At 26.7% G+C, this 19,417-nt stretch overlaps 1 protein-coding gene, 1 long non-coding RNA gene and 1 pseudogene across 4 annotated transcripts; all 3 read right to left on the bottom strand.

Moving 5' to 3' along the window:
- Positions 1-3,739: 3,739 nt before the first annotated feature.
- On the bottom strand, positions 3,740-10,833 carry LOC114187619 (oligopeptide transporter 4-like). Its single transcript, XM_028075915.2, has 6 exons — positions 10,205-10,833; positions 8,411-8,508; positions 6,931-7,494; positions 5,606-5,861; positions 4,942-5,124; positions 3,740-4,579 (listed from the first exon to the last, which is right to left on the bottom strand). Exons 1-6 carry the CDS (start codon positions 10,691-10,693, stop codon positions 3,965-3,967), a joined length of 2,205 nt encoding a protein of 734 aa, XP_027931716.1. The 5' UTR covers positions 10,694-10,833; the 3' UTR covers positions 3,740-3,964.
- A 1,945-nt stretch (positions 10,834-12,778) lies between these two features.
- LOC114188990 (structural maintenance of chromosomes protein 4-like) lies at positions 12,779-14,506 on the bottom strand (annotated as a pseudogene). The gene is made up of 6 exons (XR_014995905.1): positions 14,403-14,506; positions 14,153-14,281; positions 13,957-14,084; positions 13,755-13,861; positions 13,322-13,462; positions 12,779-13,213 (listed from the first exon to the last, which is right to left on the bottom strand). The product of XR_014995905.1 is annotated as a structural maintenance of chromosomes protein 4-like (transcript).
- Positions 14,507-15,107: 601 nt separating this feature from the next.
- Positions 15,108-16,173, bottom strand: LOC146885946 (uncharacterized). Of its 2 annotated transcripts, none has more exons than XR_014995785.1 (4): positions 15,882-16,173; positions 15,587-15,640; positions 15,389-15,424; positions 15,108-15,187 (listed from the first exon to the last, which is right to left on the bottom strand). It is a non-coding gene; the product is annotated as an uncharacterized LOC146885946 (long non-coding RNA). The 2 variants fall into 2 exon arrangements; XR_014995784.1 differs by having other exon boundaries at positions 15,114-15,291.
- Positions 16,174-19,417: the final 3,244 nt, after the last annotated feature.

Raw genomic sequence — 19,417 nt, 5'->3', positions numbered from 1 at the left:
TTTAAATGACTGTAAAGTTATTATTTATGAAAATATAAAAAATATTACTTATTAATATTAAATAATAAATATATTATTTTTTAATATTAAATTAATTGAAGAAAACAAATAGATTAAGAAAAGACTATTAAGAAATATCAAAATTTTAAAATTAATAGATGAATGGACACAAAAATAAGTTTGTATTTAGAATTTTCAAATAAATACGAGTAAGACGAACAATTGTCTTGTAGAATTTTTTTTCACGATAACTTATAAATAGGTTGAATATGATTCGAAATTAATTACATTCATATCTTCTATATTATATACTGGCTTTTTGCAGTATGTGTACTTGGTAAACTCCACAAGTGCAGTTTACTCTATATTGACACTAAAATTAATTTCTAGCAAAGTCTAAAAATAAATACATAACCAAGAATTCAGAAAACTTATCATAAGACATATAACATGATTAATTTTCTCATGTTTAACATCCAAATAAGATAACCAAGTATCATTAAGAATTTTAACATATTAATTATTTAAATATTTTAAAGTTCTTTAATAATTTATTATTACTTGAAAATTTATTAAAAAAATAATATAAAACACGGAAATCATATCATTTTTATGATAAAAGTTACATTTATCTAAATATAAATAGAAAAATATATTTTAATAATTAAATTTTAACAATTTTTTCTTAAAATTTGAAATAATATTTTTTTAATGACTTCATATTTTTTTGTCAAAATTTAATTTTTAAAATATCAATATAATTTTCCACATAGATAACCTACAGCATGTTCGGTTTATATAGGGTGCATTGTATATGAAGTATAAAACCACTGATGAAGTTTGAACTTTAGAAAAAGGCTAGTGTGGAGAAAAGTTGGAATATAAGTTGTGTAGGTAGTGAACGTGCTTCGATAAAGAGGCAAGGAAGTAGGGTTCTTCTTTGTCTTTTTGGCACCAGGAAGTGGACAACTTGAGCATAATTCCTGTAGCTTTGGCAACCTCCTATGGTTACAAATTATTAATATCTGTGCATTTAAGAAGACAAATATTCCTTTTCCTTATCCATCTTCCACTTCTCTTTTCACTACTTAACCATCAAGATGTTGATAAGGAGCGTAAATTATATATAGAGTTAAATATGGAATTTTATAATTAGTTTCTTTCGAAATTTTACACAAACTTACTCATTCATTTTCTAAAACATAAATTTAGTCTTTTTACTTAAATTTTGTTAGATTTATTTGATATTTCTTACGTATTTAAGAATTATATTTGAGTTATTTATATTATTTAACATATTTTTACTTTAATATTAAATTAAATATTATTATGAAAAATATTTGAAATATCAAATAAATTTAACAAAATTTAATTAAAAAATTAAATTCATATATTTTAAAAATTAAAACTAAATTAGTCCAAAATTTTAAAATTGACTAATTTCAAAACTTACTAAAAGTTAAAAATTAAAGAATCATAACCATATTTAATCATATTATATATATATATATATATATATATATATATATATATATATATATATATATATTTTTTGTGTGTGCGCGCGCCCCAATGTAAAGTTCGGAAATTATACTAAACATCAGAAATTGTATCTAACTCTTTCAGACCTTATTCTAAATTCCTTTTTTAGTTTTAAATAAACAGTTTACTTTTTTTATAGTTTTGTAGTAAAATGATATTTATATCAGTTTTTAAATTAATATTCTCAATAAATAATATTCATACTCTTATGTTATTAATAGATAATATACACTCATATTTCAACAAAGTGGTATTTACTTCTATTATTGTATTTTAAAATATCATACTAATTGTAAATAAAAATTTTAAGTTCAAAATGTAAAAAATATGAAATATATAAGTACTTAATAAAATATTAAAGTTGTTATAAAATTTATACTGACGCTAGATTATAGATTATCTGATAACAAATACAAATACATTTTTTGAAAATATATTACTTTTAAAATAAATAAATAATTGCACGATTAAACAAACCTATTCGTTACAGTTATATAATATTAATACATGTATAAATAAATAGGAATCTTAATAAGTAATTTATCATTATATTAAGGGTGTGATTCAATATTTTTGTATTGAATTAAGTTTTTATTTAGATCGATAGAATCGTCATCACCATCCATACGGTTTAAGGGAAATTTTCAAACGTCACATCTGAAAAAACGTTTTAGAGTGAAAAGAATAAGATATATGTAACCTATTTTAAACATAAATTTTTAAACAATATGAGATTATGCAATAGAAATAATATCATTCTATAAAAACACAAAACTAAAAATATATATTTATTTTAAATCTGAATAATTAATTTTATTATTTTGAATTTTAACCTAATATTTAGCGTCCTTTTAATTTAATCTTATCCCATTTAAAATGATTTGGATAAGTTTTAAGCATTAATTTTATTTTTATCAACAAATAAGAATAAAAATATAATAAATATTTTAAAATTAATTTTTTATATATCAAAAAGCTTAACTTCCTTAAAGGAGACATGTTCTTACTAACGTTAATCAATTAATCAGTGTACACTGAATTACATGCATACTTCAAAAAAAAATCACCATTATTATACTGTGTCTCTCTACCCAGAATTATTCAGAAAGTGGAGATGTAAATGTTTAAAAACTTAAGTAATTTGTGATGTGAAAAGACGGTGTAATGTTTTCTTGAAAACAATTATTCATGAAAATCTCATCAAATATTTATGTAACTTACTCAAAAAAAAATTTACTAAATGTTACAACACAATTTATTTAATGAAAAAAAAATTGAAATGGCAATGTCTAACCATTAGTTGAATAGGATGGGTAATTATTGTATGCACTATTATCTTATATACAAATAAAAATTGCCTCAATTTGACATTTTGATTCATAGTTTAATTTTTGTCAATGGATCAAGTTGGGGTGTTTGTTTGTTTGAAGGGTTTTCAAGTGGCGATTTAATTGGAATAAGTTATTAGAACAAGTAGTAGTAAAGAACTTAAAAGGTAGATTTTAATATTCATCTTTGTGAGCTAAATTTGACTGGACTTTTGTTGAAGCTTGCAAATGAGTTTTAAGGTGGACTGAATTTTAATAACTCTCGTTGGGCTGCACGTTAAATTTTGTAGAATAATGTAAGATGATATATATATATATATATATATATATATATATATATATATAAAAGTATCTGGAAGAAAAAGAAGAACAACCTTTTCATAAATAATAAACACTTTTAAATTGAGTATGCAGAACGCATTTCTCTTATAATTATTATTTTGTTCTTATTATTTCCTTTATAAACGTCTATAAAAAAAAATTCAAACATGTTATAAATTGAAATTAACTGAAATGAGATAATTATTTACCTATTCTAATGTGTGCTTTTGGACACATTTGAACCTTTACCAAAAGTGTTTTTCAATATAAGTTTTTACATATTTATTAGGTGAGAGTAAATTATAATTTTTTATATATCTTTTTCAATTTTGTTTTACACAGAATTTTTTTATATATATTGATTAGGTGAGAGAGTAAATTATACTTAAAAGATTTTTAATTGTAATTTTTATACTCTTTTGTTGTTTTTAACCCTAACATATTTACAAAATTATATTTGACTGTATGATCATTTTCTTAATAAAATTTAAATTAATTAATTTTATTTGTAAATTTCAAAGAAGGACCATTTTAATTTTCGCTCCAAATTAATGGAAAAAAATATATTTAACTATAATAATAATAATAATAATAATAATAATTATTATTATTATTATTATTATTAGTTATACAATCATTAGTATGAATGTTTGATTATGTCTTTTATACCAAGAGTAATAAAAATTAGAAAAGGTGTATAAAACTTAAAATTAATGCACTTTACTACTTGTTTTTTCAGGGTCTAGTTGTAGCAAAACCACTACAGAGACATATCATTGATTCGTAGGGCAACCATCAAGGATTATGCCTTTTGTCGTAGGGCAAGCTGCAAGTGGACAATGTTCACCATCATTTCCCCACCAATTTGGACTCTTAATTTCCAAACCCAATGAGTAGAGTATGATGGTCATAAAAGCAACCCCACTGTCGAGTGCCGCTGACAGAACATAGTTGTACCTCTGCCACCATTTTTTTCTGTAACGAAAGATAAAAAAGTTGAAAATTGTTCCTACCAAAATCCAGGAATTGTAGTTCAATGTTGTAGCTGGCGGCATCATTGCAGTTGCTCCAAACAGAACCGGGAGGTTGATCAGTGGAATCCAAGAGTGTTTTGGAAATGCTTTGTGCAATACCCAAACAATTATGGGTCCTAATGCACCTACAAGGAAAAACCAATTCATTGCACTGTATTTTCCTTCCCAACCAAAGATTCGCGTCGGTCCCACAAGACCCCAAATAACTGATGCATCAAAGAATAAACCGTCAATCGGGCACGTCCAGGGACTGTCTGCGGAAAGGAGATCATCACGACATATGTTCTTGATGGAGTTCAACAACCACCATGCTACCCAAATGTTAATAGTTCCCGCAAGCATTGTACCTATGAACTATGCATAAATACATACACAGATTAAGTGCATCAAAAGCCACAGAAATGTAATATATCTATAGGTTAGCATATAAGGAGAGATGTATCTCTCTATTTTCCCTCCTTTGAACCTACTTCGACATATGTAATTATTTCTTCTTCAGATCGACCAATGGAGCATCAAAATACCTAATAGAAACTTCTGTGATATGCATGCTGTGTTTGGATGTTAAGGAAAACAACCACAAATACAGCAATTAAGATTTATTTTACTAAAGGGTCTATGTAAGTCCTCATAATTGACTTGACTTGGGCATCATACTTTTTATTAGACCATAGTAAGTAAATAAAGACAAGTGGACTTCCGTATTAAGAATATACCTGAACTAAGAACATTGATCTTGGGGGGATTTTCATGTAGTGCCCAAGTTTGAAATCACTGAGGAAAGAGATAGCCTGAGCCATGCTGACGTAACCGTAAGTTTTGAAGCATATATTTGCTATTGGCTTTCCGGGGTAAATAAAACCAAAGACATACTCGGTGAATATATTAAACCCTGTTGCCTGAACACATAACACAAGACAGCAAAGTCAGAACTTTAGATTTTGTGACCCGTGAATATATCCAACTCCACCTTTCACTGTTTTTAGATTCAAAAATAGTCACTGAGGACGGAATTGAAGTTAAGAATTATTTTAGAGGATGTCACTCAATAGTTTTGCATAAAGACACATCAAAATATCAAGCTTCTAACTAGCCCACTACAGTTCAGATAGAAACGAAAATCATTAGATAAAAATATACACATTCATATAGCTTAGTGGATGAGTGTTAAAATGAATGAAATCTATTTATCTAAAAACTTAATCTTTTACCTTAGTATTTGAACCAATCTAGAACTCCCTATTACCATTTGGCAAGGAGCCCGATCTATTCCTTCCCTAGTCATTTAGTTTATGTTTGAAAGTTAAGTTTGTGCTTAAGATAGAGTTGGTGCATGCATGTCCTATCGTTCAATAGCGAGCAAACGCTGCAGAGTTTAACCTGGTGGTTTGTGGTGGCAGTGATGATGCTAACGGGGAGGGTAAATCCCAAAGCTAGAGCTCCAGCTAATAAAAGTCCCCACCAGGGCATCTGAACCTGGTCATTTCGAAATATGCATAGTGCTAGAGAAACCACAAGTGTCACAACCAACAATGAGTGAAACCACCACGAAGGTATGTCTTTGTATCTTCTCATCATTTTTGCGTGGATATCTTCGTTGCTTTCGGAAGGTGCGCGATAACGCTGCATAATCTCCCTGCATATCAACTTGTACATCAACATAAATAATTTTTTGAATCAAATAGCCGAGAGACCAAAAAGATAAATATACGGCAAGCCAATTGAAGGTGCTCCATAACAAAATAAATAGGTGGAAATTATTTCAATTTGCAACAAAATCAGCATTTTTAATGATGAATTGAAAGAAGACGTTTATGTTGAGTATCCTCAGAAATTTGTAACTAAAAACCCAGAAAGAAAGATTTATAATCAATGAAAGTTCTTTATGAATTAAAATAAGCTCCAAGAACGGTATAACAATATTGACATCTATTTTATAAAGAAATGTTTCAAGGAGAGAAAAATGAGCCTACCTTGTCCATTAAACAACAGGGTTTAAAATGATATTTGAATTGCTACATTCTGGACGACTTGACTTTAACTAGAAACAATTCGAATTTGGAAGATAAATGAGATGGACAATCCACTTCTGTTGCATCATTTTCTTGGATGAGAAATATGCTAAGAGAATGATAGGGTCTTTATTTATCAAAAGAAATATGATGAGAAAAAATAAAAAAAGTTTAGGATGTTCTGGTGTAATTCAATGATACAGAACTAGTTGTGAGCGAAAAACTCAAGAAAGAAGATGGAAGAAAGAAAATGTATACCAAGTTTATTTTCTCAGTTCATATGTGATCCAAGTCATTAAAATGTATTCATGGCTTCTTGTTGAGTTATAAAATAAAATATACTGAAGCATTAATGACTTTTGTGACATTGATTGAGCATGATAGATAGATGATATGAAAAAGATGTATTTTTTTTTTTTACTTACCTTAGATATATTTTCATAGTGTAAAAAGATGTCTCAATCTTTAATAAAAGCTGAAAACAAATTATTTTTTTAAATATTAAATACACATCACCTTTGAAATATCATCAAATAAAGCAAATGTAAAATGGACCTTAGCATATTATAAATCACACCAAAAAGGAAAATAGAATTTAGAACATTTTATGCTTGTTTATTCCAGAATGTTAAACAGTCTTCTTTACTATCGTCTTACTAAATTATTATAGCAAAATAATGTGAGTGGCATTACCTTCCATAGAAGCAGAAGACATGCGTGACGGTGGATGCTATGGTGGCAAATCCAAAGCCATAAGTGAGGGCGAAAGACAGACTGAGATGAATTCTACCTTGTTTTTCATACTCTGCAACATTTAACTCAGAACGATTGTCTAAAACAGCAGATATGTTGTACTCTTGACCATGGGCTGTAAATAAGAGTGAGGAAAAAATGGGAAACCTATCGGCGTTGTAGACATTGAGGCCCCAGTATGCCATAGGAATAACAACATACACTACTGATGCATAACCCACAAAAACATTGACAATGGCAAAGAAGGGTGAGACAAGAGGGCTCAGCAAGAATGATGCCACAGTAGCCCAGTCAAGTGTGAGGGCTCCAACTCCAAAACCGCTCATGCCCGACCCTATCTTTTGAGCTATAACTGATTTGGGGAATATCCAACACACCCATGAAATGCTTGAGAGTGTTGTGAAGAAGAATCCAGGGATCGTGTACCACGATAAACAGAACAGTAGTGCAAAAAAGAAAAACTTTGTGCGTGGAATTCGATGCTCGTCTTTCTCATGGAATGCTCTGCATACAAACAAACTTTTATGTAATCATTCACAAGATGAACGAATATATGTAATGTTGTGGTAGAAACTTGATTTTTTTTACTAAATAGAATTTATAAAAATATAAACGTGGTTTAGTGGTTTGCTTTCTAAAATAATCCCATTTAAATTTAATCACAGCTTGATGCCAAGTCATTGACTCATGTTGGATAAATAAATAACCTATTTTTCTCCCTATTCTTAAAATAAATTGTGTATGGTAAGTGTTTAGGATTTGTCTGTCATAAAAATATATCCAGTTCTGTATTAGCATTTACTATGTCGATGGATTAAAAACGCATGCGTATTTAAAAAGTATTTTATTAGCCAGGAATTTTTATTCGATGTGCAACATATTTTTCTACCTAAATACAAACTATAATTAATTTAATTTTTACATTTATTAAATTTTAATACAACCAATCCAATGTTATTACTTTTTTAAACTTCATATTATTACATTTTGCTAGTTAACTTTTTCTTTTAGTTATTGTCCTCTTTCATTTATTCATAATTTTCTTGTGACTTTATACATAATTATATTCTTAATATTCTCATTTACTCTTTAACATATATGTTAATTAAGGGAAACTAGTGAAATATAAAAAGTGCATAAAAATACAATCAATTCATATTTTAATTTTATCCTTGAGTCAGATAATTCAAGCTAACATAATGGTGAAACTTTTTAACTTTTAGGAAGGTTTTGGCTTCTCAATTATATATATATATATATATATATATATATATATTTGGTACTTCAAAATTTGTTGTATAATTATTTTGGTAATCTTAATTTTTTTTTCTCAGTATTTAGCTAAAACCTCCTCGGCTAATTAGTATATGAGCAAAACTTGAGTAAATGAAAATCAAAATATGAAAATAAATTTACTTACCGCAAAAGTGAGACTTGGACAAGGGTGTCGGGCCACCACATATGGGCTGGTTCCACTACATATTTTCTCATTAGCCCGGCCCATCCATATCCTAGCATCTGCAGATACACCGTAAAATCGTAAATTAGAAAAGATGAATATAAAGCTTGTTTATAATTATAATGAAAATTTATACAGTAATAAATAGGTATTTGAATTTTATAAACTTATATATCTCATGTGTGATTACTAAAAATTATTTATATTTTTATTCATACTACATCGTTTAATAGTTTTTATAATACTTTTAAGTTATTTATTCCTTAATTATTAATCATTTTAAATTCCAAATTTTTAGTTATTAAAAAATCATAAATAATATATTATTTAGAAATTATTGTCACGGATAACTTTATAGTCATAATGTATTCAAGTTACTATTATAATTATTTTAATATAATTTTTTATGTAGCCTATTTTACACATTTTCAAAATATTTGTTTATCAATTCTATATCATCATTCTAGTATACGAAATTTTATGCAAAACAACTTGAAATTATAAAATTTAATTTCTTTTTTACAAAAAAATTCTGCAAATTTTACTATAGTTGTAGTTTTAAAATAATAAAAAATATTTTTTATGCTTTTTTATAATTTTTATTGTTTTATACAAAGAAACCTACTTTTTTTATTTCTTTGCTAAAAAATCCAAAGACGATTTTTCAATTCTTTTATTCTAATAAAAAAGAGTATAAAATTATAAAAGATAAAAAAAAATTAATAGAGTAAGAACTTAATATTTGATAACAAAATTAAAATTTAAACCACAAAATAAAATGATATTATCAAAATGGTTACTGATAAAAACAAAATCGCTGACAAAAACGTAAAGTAAAACTTGATATTATATTTCATTTCATCCGTTAGATATTACTTGCCTAATATATACGATGTCCTGATCTATTTGTTACATTAACATGTCATTTTTTAAACTTCATTACAATTATTACTTTATTACAACTCTTACATGTCGTTTTAATTAATTAATTAACATTGTTTTTACTATGAATAGTTTTAATACAATTTTTTATTTTCATAATTTCAAATCTTAGCTGAGAATCAAATTTTAAATTTTACATCAATTTTTTTTATAAAAAGATACATTTTAAATTTATAGGTATTTACTAATTTAGTATAATTTGGAAACGAAATTATCAAAGCAAAGAAATTTTTTAAAGTACCATTTTTTTCTAAATAAAATTATGCATGCAAGTAATTTATCTATTTTTATAATTTTGTAAAAAAAATTGTATCTATTTCAATAAATTGATTTTTAAATGACACCAATATCGTAAAGATTTCTTAAATCTACAATCTATAAATTTTCTCATAGATACGTCATAAAAGAAAAATACGTTATTGAAGATAATTTAAAACAAAAATCTTTTATTTTGGGATACAAATTACAACGAAGTCCTAATATTGACGTAAGAAGTATTAAAAATATTAGATTGAGATATAATAACTTTTGGATCTGGGAGATGGAAGTTAATATTATCTCCAGAAAAGAGTTTAATATATTTTGGTGAAGGAAATTTGTTTTTTATAAAGTTTATTGAAATTGATTAATTTTTTATTTTTAAGTAAAATAAAGTAATTTTTTTTTTACATAAATAGGTAATTTGTCAAATTTTGTAAAAAAAAAATTGTTAATCTATAATTTTCCTTTGGAGAAACTTTGTGTATACATGTTTTAAATAAAATTAATGAGGGTGTAAGATGATGAAGGAAGTGGAAGCGAAGAGAAAAGAACCTGGGTTGTGAGGATGAGTAGCCAGGAAGTAGTAAAAGAGATGTTGCGTTTGTAGAAGACTTTTATAATGTTAACCATATACACGACGAAGGGCGACCTAGCTCCGAATGCGCTGCCAGCGTTGGCGAACATGGCGATGAGGACGTGCTCCTTCATGTTAAACGGACCCGGGTTGAAAGAGAAGGACCTGGACCCGAACCCTGGGATTGTGAACTTGGTGGTGGGTAAAACCGCCGCCATGAAGTGGCCAAGAGGGAAGGTTATGACCAGATTGGAAATCTGATTCACGACCAAAGTTGCGGAGCGATAGGTTAATATCGGATTGAGGAAGGAGAGCAGGGAGCACGAGAGAAGACCCAGGAACCACGTCCGGAAGGTCCATAAGGGTTGGGTCGGGTCATCGGTGTTGGACACCGTGAGCCTAACCTCCTCGATGGGCGACACCTCATCATCATCTTCATCCACTACTCTCTCTGGATCAGACCTCATGCTGTGGTGTTAAGACCAGAATAGAAAGTGTTAATTTTTGTTTTTGTTTTTTTTTTCTTTTTAAGACACTACTTGTCTTCAAAATCAGAAAAAAGTGTCCTAGTCTGTTTCTTTCGGTCAAGAGACGCTTGTGTAGGAGAGAACTGCAAAATTAAATCCCAAATATGTAGAAATTTTGCAAAAGAAGTTAGTCCTGAATTAACTATTTTTGTTTTCTACCTAATTTTGTACGTATTTCACGGTGTTCGTGCTATGATAAATTTTTTGAAGTAAACTAGCATGATACCCGTGTCTACGCGGGTCTATATTTTTATTTGTATATGAATTTATTTGTGTTACATTTTAAAATTGATATAATAATTAATATATAAAAGAATAATAGTGTTATATAATTAAAATTTGTTATTGTAAACTTTGGTCCCGTATAAAATAAAAACACTAAAATTGTTAAGACTATTAATACTGATAATAATTATAATAACAATACTATTAATAATAAGAAAGAAAAATGACCAACAAAAAATAAAATTATACTTCATTGTTAACTTTTGATTTAGAGGATAGTGTTAGCTAATAAATCGTAAAATAACACTCAACTCACTCTATTTGATAGAGTCCTATTAAGATTTCATTTTTTGGTTTAAAATTTAATATAACGCATAAATTTATTTAAATTCCTAATTCATATCATACTTAAATCCTAGTACACACACACACACACATATATATATATATATATATATATATATATATATATATAAAAGATATTGTTATCAAACATTAACTCTCAATTAATTGTTTGGTACGACACACATGTTTTATGAGTTAGTTATATATTATATTAAAAATGAAATGTATATGTACTTATAATTGTTAAAATAAAATATAGGTATATTGTGAACGTCTGTGTAAAGTATTGTCCACACATGAATAATCAATTTAAAGAAAAATGGAGAAATGCAAACATATTTTGAAATGATATCTCTATTAAAAAAAGTCAGAGAAGCCTGAAATTGATGTTAAAAGTTTTAAACAAAAATACATACATATGTTATTATCAACATAGACATTGAATTTATAATAAAAGTTAAACATAATATAACAAATATGAAAGTATTATAGTAATTAATTTTGTTTTTAATATTCAATAAATAATTAATTTTGATTTTAATTTTGTTTTTAGAAGTTTCTTCACACTACGTATATCTGTAAAGGATACTTAGAAATTTAAAACTTAAAAAACACAAACAATTTTAAGGATATATGTATATAAACAATAATTAATACTTTAGAGAATATATAAAAGGTAAAAGTTATTTTATTACAATTATAAAATATAGTTTTAATTTAAAAGAAAACTTATCACTTTTTTCTGCGAACTATTTAAAATAATTAGTAATATGATCTTTTGTGATTCAGATTTATTTTTGAAAAACTTATATAAAACATTCTAAAATAAAATTATAACTGTCTTTTTTATGTAAATCAAAAATGATTTTTTCATGAAAAATAAATAACTAAAACAAACCGAACACTTAATTTTGCTGACAAACAATAACTTACGAAATTCATTTACATTTAAGAATATGAACGCATATGAACGTTGTTTCTACTATTGAAATCTGAAACTTATGAAGCTTTATGTATTTGCTTCATGGCAATTTCTAATATTTCTTGCTCCATCTTTATTTTATTCTTGATGTATTTTGCTCTTTCTATAAATGTAATCACAAAAATCACGTCAGTGAGGCTAAATGAATCACTTAAGGAAATTATATCTTCCTTGCTCAATATTCTAATGTCTTCTACCTTGTAGAGAAACAGCGGGAAAATATTTAGTATTGTCAAATTAAGTCATATCATGGTTTATAATAAGTAATTCTGAAATCTACAATTCAATTTCTTCAACAATAAAAAAAGAGAATAGGGACAGGAATATAAATGGAAGCTATAGTTTTCTCTCGTCCAAATTAAGTCATATCATGGTTTATAATAAGTAATTCTGAAATCTACAATTCAATTTCTTCAACAATAAAAAAAGAGAATAGGGACAGGAATATAAATGGAAGCTATAGTTTTCTCTCGTCCAATTCTTCAAATGTATACCATTTCTTTAACAAATTCATTCATTTTCACTCAATACAATACTTACAAATGCCAACAAATCAGGGAAAGGGATAGAGAGTATTGTTCAAAAAAACTTTCAACTACTACAACAAATGGAAAATTACAGAGGAGGATGGACGCATGTTATAGACTGTAACACTTCTGAAGCACTTTTGTACACAGGGTAACTTCTCTGTTCATTCAAATCAATCCATCGGATCCTCTTAGAAAACCCAAATTTCCTAATTCAGCTTCTCTTATTTAGAATGATGGAAATCATTCGCGTGAAGTTTGGTTCTGCTTGATCAAGGCATAGGCATCACTATATATAGCCACCACGTTAGAGAAGACAGCCAAGACTATCATAACAATAGATCAAATCTTGTCTAATCTAGTTGCAATGTTGTAGCAATCCTTGCACGGTTAAAATGATGGTTGGAAATACATTAAATAGGTATCAACATAGGCCAAAATCAAATTCTTAGCATGAATATATAGAAAGAATCAATAAGGGAGACTTACAACAATAGAAGACTTTCTTCAATCTCTATTAGTACTCCTTGAACATTTCCATTCTGTAAAGATTACATGCTAGTGATCTTGGATAACCAAAACAATGGTGAATGCAATGTTAACCATCAAGTTTTCAACTACCAGAACAACCTATTGATCAAGAAAAAAGGAACTGAAAACATATTTATAAATAAAAGAACATGTTGTGTTTAGAATTGAAATAGCAGGATTCTCATGGGCTTATGCATATATTTGATTCGACAGTAGCTGCACCAAAGTGAAAATTGTTGGCTATTTAACTCCATATGATTTCATCTAGCATGTAGGTGACTCTTTTAAATAAAGAGAAATATTTAAAAATGAAAGAAAAAAAATCAATAATATGCAGGACACAATGTTAGATAAAAGTCAATAAAAAGAAGTTAGGAAGAAAGGTTGTAACCTTTATAAAATGAGATACTCATGGAAAATGACCTTTTGTCCATATCATTGGTAGCCTGAGAAAATAGTAAGGTAAAACAGGGAGAGAAGTTATGGAACCCTCCCAAACTGTTCATAAAAAAATTATGATTAAACAACACTATATTTTTATCAATAGGCAACACTATATTAGAAATAAATTAGTAAAAATGATAAAAGTCCACCTTTGGAACTCTTTGTGATTTCATCCAAGATCTTCTCCTCATCAAGCAATAACTTTTGCAGTTTTGGAATATTGTCCATCAGTGGATTCCTCGCCCTTTTTCATAAGGGCTTCAATTTTGGATGAATCCTGACATACAAAGTAGAAACAAAAGAATTATATGTCTCGTTGCATTGAACTATGACTTGCTTCTCTACCTTTTCTAGTTTATCCTCTAGCTTTTTGATCTTCTGACTTATGTGCTTAAAATCTTTCTGGTAGTTAACATCCTGCCTTTCAAACTCCTTGAACTCTTCCTTACACTTCCTCATATCATTGTCTAACTCCTGAAAAGGAAAGAAGTTAATAATGACAAGATTACCACCTCAAAAGCTTATTATTAAGAATTAATGCACAACAATATAACTATGAAAACTGATTCAATTACAAAATCCATGTCATTCAAACATTTTGTCTTTTCGTATAGTTGTTGTGCTTAGTTTCAAGCTCTTTGAGAGTTTGTTTACTTTCTTCATTTTATCCCTAAAATATGATATCACGAAGTCCTTCATGAGAGAAGAATACAAATTCAACTATATGATATCTACATAAATTACTCTAATTTTAGTTAGAGTTAAGGCATGGAAAAAATCAAAGTTGCATTTAAGGAAAAAAGTTGCAGTAATTTTAGCTGATAACTCATCACAAAAAGTGAAGCCAAGGTTAAACAATGTTTGTACTTCATTGAAAGACACAAAGTTCCTCACATTCTCCAACAAAAAAAAATACCTTGGCTAGAAATAATCAACAAATGATAAGAAACGCCAATATCATCTCATATTGGACTTTACTCCATCTGCTCTAGCTAAACCTATTCATCGCAGAGAAACCCTGGAGCAAAGACAACACATTATTGAAAAATTACCCAATAATATATTCATTAGAAAAATAAATAAAAAAGCCAACAGCTAGGGAGACCTTCATGGAGGACCCTATCAATGAAATCAACTTGTCTAAGCATTGGTAAATTATTTCTTTCCTTCTCATCAAGCTTTGCAACCAATTTTGTGGCCTCAATAAGGATCAAGTTTCTATAAGACAACAATAAAGATCAATTAATAATTGAAGCATTAATTTAAAAAGATTAAGTTAAACTATCTAAATGAATCATGCCTTCAACATATGCATGAGGAAGCTGCTTACTATATAGACCCACATGTGGATGTTGTCATCCTTTGGAATCCATGCATATCCTATATGTCACCAACAACATTTCACAAAAAAAAAGAAAAGAAGCTTAAATCAATTTGAAAGAATCAGCAACATTTTACTTTGACATCCCCTCTGTCAACAACAACTACAAAAGTTCAGAAAAAGGAAAAAATGAGAAACATTTGAAGCATAAAAAAAAAGACTAAAACTCAAATCTTTTTTAATCTTTTTTTGCAAACCACCTTAAATCCTTGCCTCCAAGCCTTGTTTCTCCAAACCTGAAAAATTCAAAACCAAAAGTTCTCAAAAAATTAACCCAAAATTGCTTTAAAGATTTAACCTTTCTTCAACTTCCTTTAAAAGGGAATCAACAGAACACGAAAATTGTAGCTCATAATGTGATAGAACTTGGAATGTTGGATAAGTGGAAGATAAGGAACCTGCAATGTTGGCTAAAATGAAAACTTGAATTACTTCCCATTCCAGTTTTAGTACTGTAAATATTACGAAACAAAAAATTAAACCACAAAATAAATATAAAATATAAGATTAAAAAAAGTACTTTTGCTTAATCGGAGCCGGAACCATTGAATACCAAAATAAAAAATTTATACATTCAATCTTGCACCATAAAAACTTCAGTTAATAAACAATCCCGTAAAACCATAAGTTTAAGAAGAATGGAAAGTCTAAAAATTGAAACTATAAAGAATAAAAAAATAAAAAAAATGTTACCTTTCTTTCAACCCACAATATTAATCCATAAACTGAATTTTCAAGAACACCATATATTTGGATCATTGCATGCACTAATCTGGAGTACCCAGACAACGCTTTCAAAACAGAAACACTAAAAGAAGGGTATGGTTGGTTCTGAGAAAAAAGTGGGTTGATAAAAAAGGGTGTGTTTTAGGGTTAGGAAGGGAGAAAGGAGAAGGGGGAAGATGATCTGAGGAGATTTGGCAGCAAAAGGACGAACAATTTAAGAAAAAAGAAATTATGAATTTTTTTGAATGGAGACAGAAATTTGAAAAGAAAGGTAAGGGGATTTTACAGAAAAACCAACGATGGGGTGTCACTCGTTTAAATTGGGTTATTTGAGTAAAATCCAGAAGTGTTACCGAACCACCAGTGCAGATCACGGGCCATTTTTAGAAAAAGTTAAACTGACCAAAAAACCAAATAAATGGACAGGTGTCAACGAATTAAATAAGGGTATTTAGGTATTTTTCAGAGGGGTTTGTTTTCATATATTTTAGATTTTGGATAATTATATTTCGATCACTAAATTTTGACAACTTACTTTTATAACATGATGTATTATTTTTTTAAGTGATTTTGAAATATTAAAAATAAAAAAATAAAAAAATATTTAAGATTGTAAGAAAAAATTGTCAAAATTTAATAGTAAAAGATATTTTTGCTTCTTTTAATTAATTTATAACTATGTTCTTTTAGTAATTGCATTTCTCTCCATATTAATTGATTGAACCAAATTTGGTTGAATTGAGTCTACGCGCCTGAAGATTGTTTCACTATTTCACTATTGCAGACAGTAATTGTATTATATCATATTCAATCTATTTGGACGAAAAGATTTATTGGCAAAGATAAAATAACTAAGATAATATTACTTTAACATTCTTATTTTTCTCTCACATTCAACTTACAACTTCATATCATATTATTTCATTATAATATTTTGTTTATATTTATTTTTATACATAAAGTATAATAATATTTTATTATAAATCAATTCTCAAGTGTACGTAGTTTAAAAAGGAGTGTCAAACAATATTTTTCCAAATAACTATTATCTCATTTTACAATTGTTATAGAAATATGGGAGAAAATAGATGAAGTTACTCCCAATTAACTTCAGAAAAATATTTCTTAAAGAACCTATGTGATTCTAGATGTTTAAGTCTTGGCTGGACTTTATCAATATGATATTCAAACCTTCAAGGAAACCAACCGTATAGAATGAAGAACATAAATAAAAAAAAAAAAAAAAAAAAGAGACTTGATGGAGAGAAAACATGAAAATGATGTATATTATTGAAAGATAGATAGTATCTCTATGGGCTGGAGTAGATGTGATCTAATTTAACCGATCTAATATAATTTAAATTTTTTATTTAAAATTTTATATTTGACGGTTCGATTTATTGGATTAGGCAGATATGAATTATTTTTATTGTGAATAATTTATATTAAATTAATTTTTTTAACAAAAATGTTTTAAAAATTATAATTTTAATAATGATGAAATATATAATTTTAATAGTAGTTATTATAAATTATAATTTCGTATAGTTTATAATAATTTTAATAATTCTAATAGTTTTAATATAACAATAGATTTTAAGTTCATTCTATCATTTTCAACGTTTTGAATTTAATTTGTTTTTGAATAAAAATATATGACACTAACATGAAATGAAAGATAATCATTTAATTCACTCGCGACTTTCTGTGTCTTTCGTTTTGCCAGTCAAATATCTACTGACAAATAAGGATCTTTCACACTGATCTGATAACAAAATGAGAATTTTCTCCTTCATGAAATGGAAATGGGATAAGGACATAGGAAGTACTCATACATTTTTTTTTTTTATCCAAAGAACAAATAAAACAAAACAAAAATTAATATATTGAGGAAAATCATTGATTGTTTTGTCGAAAAAAGAGAAGAGGACAAGGTTACAATTAAAAATGGAAAATTATCTTTTGACAAATTTTTTTAACAAACTTTTTGACAAAGTTTCTATAAATAGAATTAAATAGATTATTTTTTTATTTTTTAATCAAAATAAAGTAATAATTATAATATTTTTTTACTTAAAAAGGTAATTTGTCAAAAAGTTTGTCAATTTTTTTGTTAAACTATCATCTTCCATTAAAAATATATATTATATCACTGACTAAAAAGATTAATTGTGAGTGTTTTATTAACAAGTAAATTTTATTTAAAAAATATGAATAAAAAATTATCCAAAAAAAGTATTCATGCTACTTGAGGTCGGCACAAGATGAAGCGTTTAGACTTTTTATAATTTTTTTAGTAATAATATTTTTCTTTTAAATTAATTATAAAATTATATTTAAAAAAAATCTAAAATATTTTTTTAGTATCAATATATTTCGATTAAATTAATTATAAAATTATATTCTAAATATAAAAGATTTTAAAAAAATATTGATTCTAGTATATTTTTATTAAATTAATAATAAATTTATGTTTGAAAATAATAAAGATAGTATATTTCATTAAATTATTATTAGTCTCTGTTAATTTTTTATGTTAAACGAGTTAAAATAATTTTTCAATAAATTTTAATTTTTTTTAGGAAAAAGATAATAATTACCTATTTTTATTATTTTATAATCAATTTTTATTCTATTTTTTTTTTATTTTTATGTGATATCAAATTTTTATTTTATTTTATTTTATTTTACTTTTTTATCTTTAAGTGACTTTTTATATACAAATTTCACTTCTTGCATTTCTTTGTTTTCTTCTATTCAAGAGTTATTTTTTTAGGGACAAATATCATTCATTGAATTTCATAATATGTGTGTCTACCAATTTTTTTATTCTCATTTTTGGTTAGTACGCTTTTCTTTTCATTTGTGCTGATGTTGTTTTTATTTTATTTAATGAATTTTACTAGGATTTAAAATGTGTTCCTTTTGTCACGTTTTGTTTTGGAATATAGTCCATAACAAGTTTGCGGATTTATGAGAAAGTTGAGACTTGAGAAAGAGAATGAGACTTTAAGATACTACAAGACTGCGGATCGAGTTTACTTTCTTATAATCAAAACTAGGTTTTATCGTTTTAAATCATTCTTTATATATACTTATTTTTATGATTTTTTTTATTTTATATAAAAATATAAAGATATGTGTTAAATATAAGATATAAGATATTAGATTTCTAATATATCTAACAATATGTCAACTAGAAAATTTGAATAAGGTTATGCAAAAATCTATAAGAGGAAAGTTGAGGCTTTAATTGCATCATAAAAAAGAATTATGAATAAATTTACAAATAATAGATGAGAAAAAGAAGTTTATTAATTTAAAATTATACTTTTTGAATGAATAAGATAATAACGATATATATATATATATATATATATATATATATATATATATATATATATATATATATATATATATATATATATATATATATATATATATAAAACAATAGAATAAGGGAAAAGTATTAATGAGGATATGTCGAATCCTCAAAATCATGA

The sequence above is a fragment of the Vigna unguiculata genome, chromosome 6, assembly GCF_037176805.1.
Source record: "Vigna unguiculata cultivar grain cowpea cultivar isolate G323 ecotype 2 chromosome 6, ASM3717680v1, whole genome shotgun sequence".
Classification (NCBI taxonomy): domain Eukaryota; kingdom Viridiplantae; phylum Streptophyta; class Magnoliopsida; order Fabales; family Fabaceae; genus Vigna; species Vigna unguiculata.
This window is presented reverse-complemented; position numbering and strand designations above follow the sequence as displayed.

Coding starts and splice junctions, on each gene's coding strand:
- LOC114187619 (XM_028075915.2), bottom strand. CDS start 10,693: ATGAGGTCTGATCCAGAGAGAGTAGTGGATGAAGATGATGATGAGGTG. Junction 7,495..8,410: donor GTCCAAGTCTCACTTTTGCG/GTAAGTAAATTT, acceptor GTTTGTATGCAG/AGCATTCCATGAGAAAGACG. Junction 5,862..6,930: donor GTCTTCTGCTTCTATGGAAG/GTAATGCCACTC, acceptor GTTGATATGCAG/GGAGATTATGCAGCGTTATC.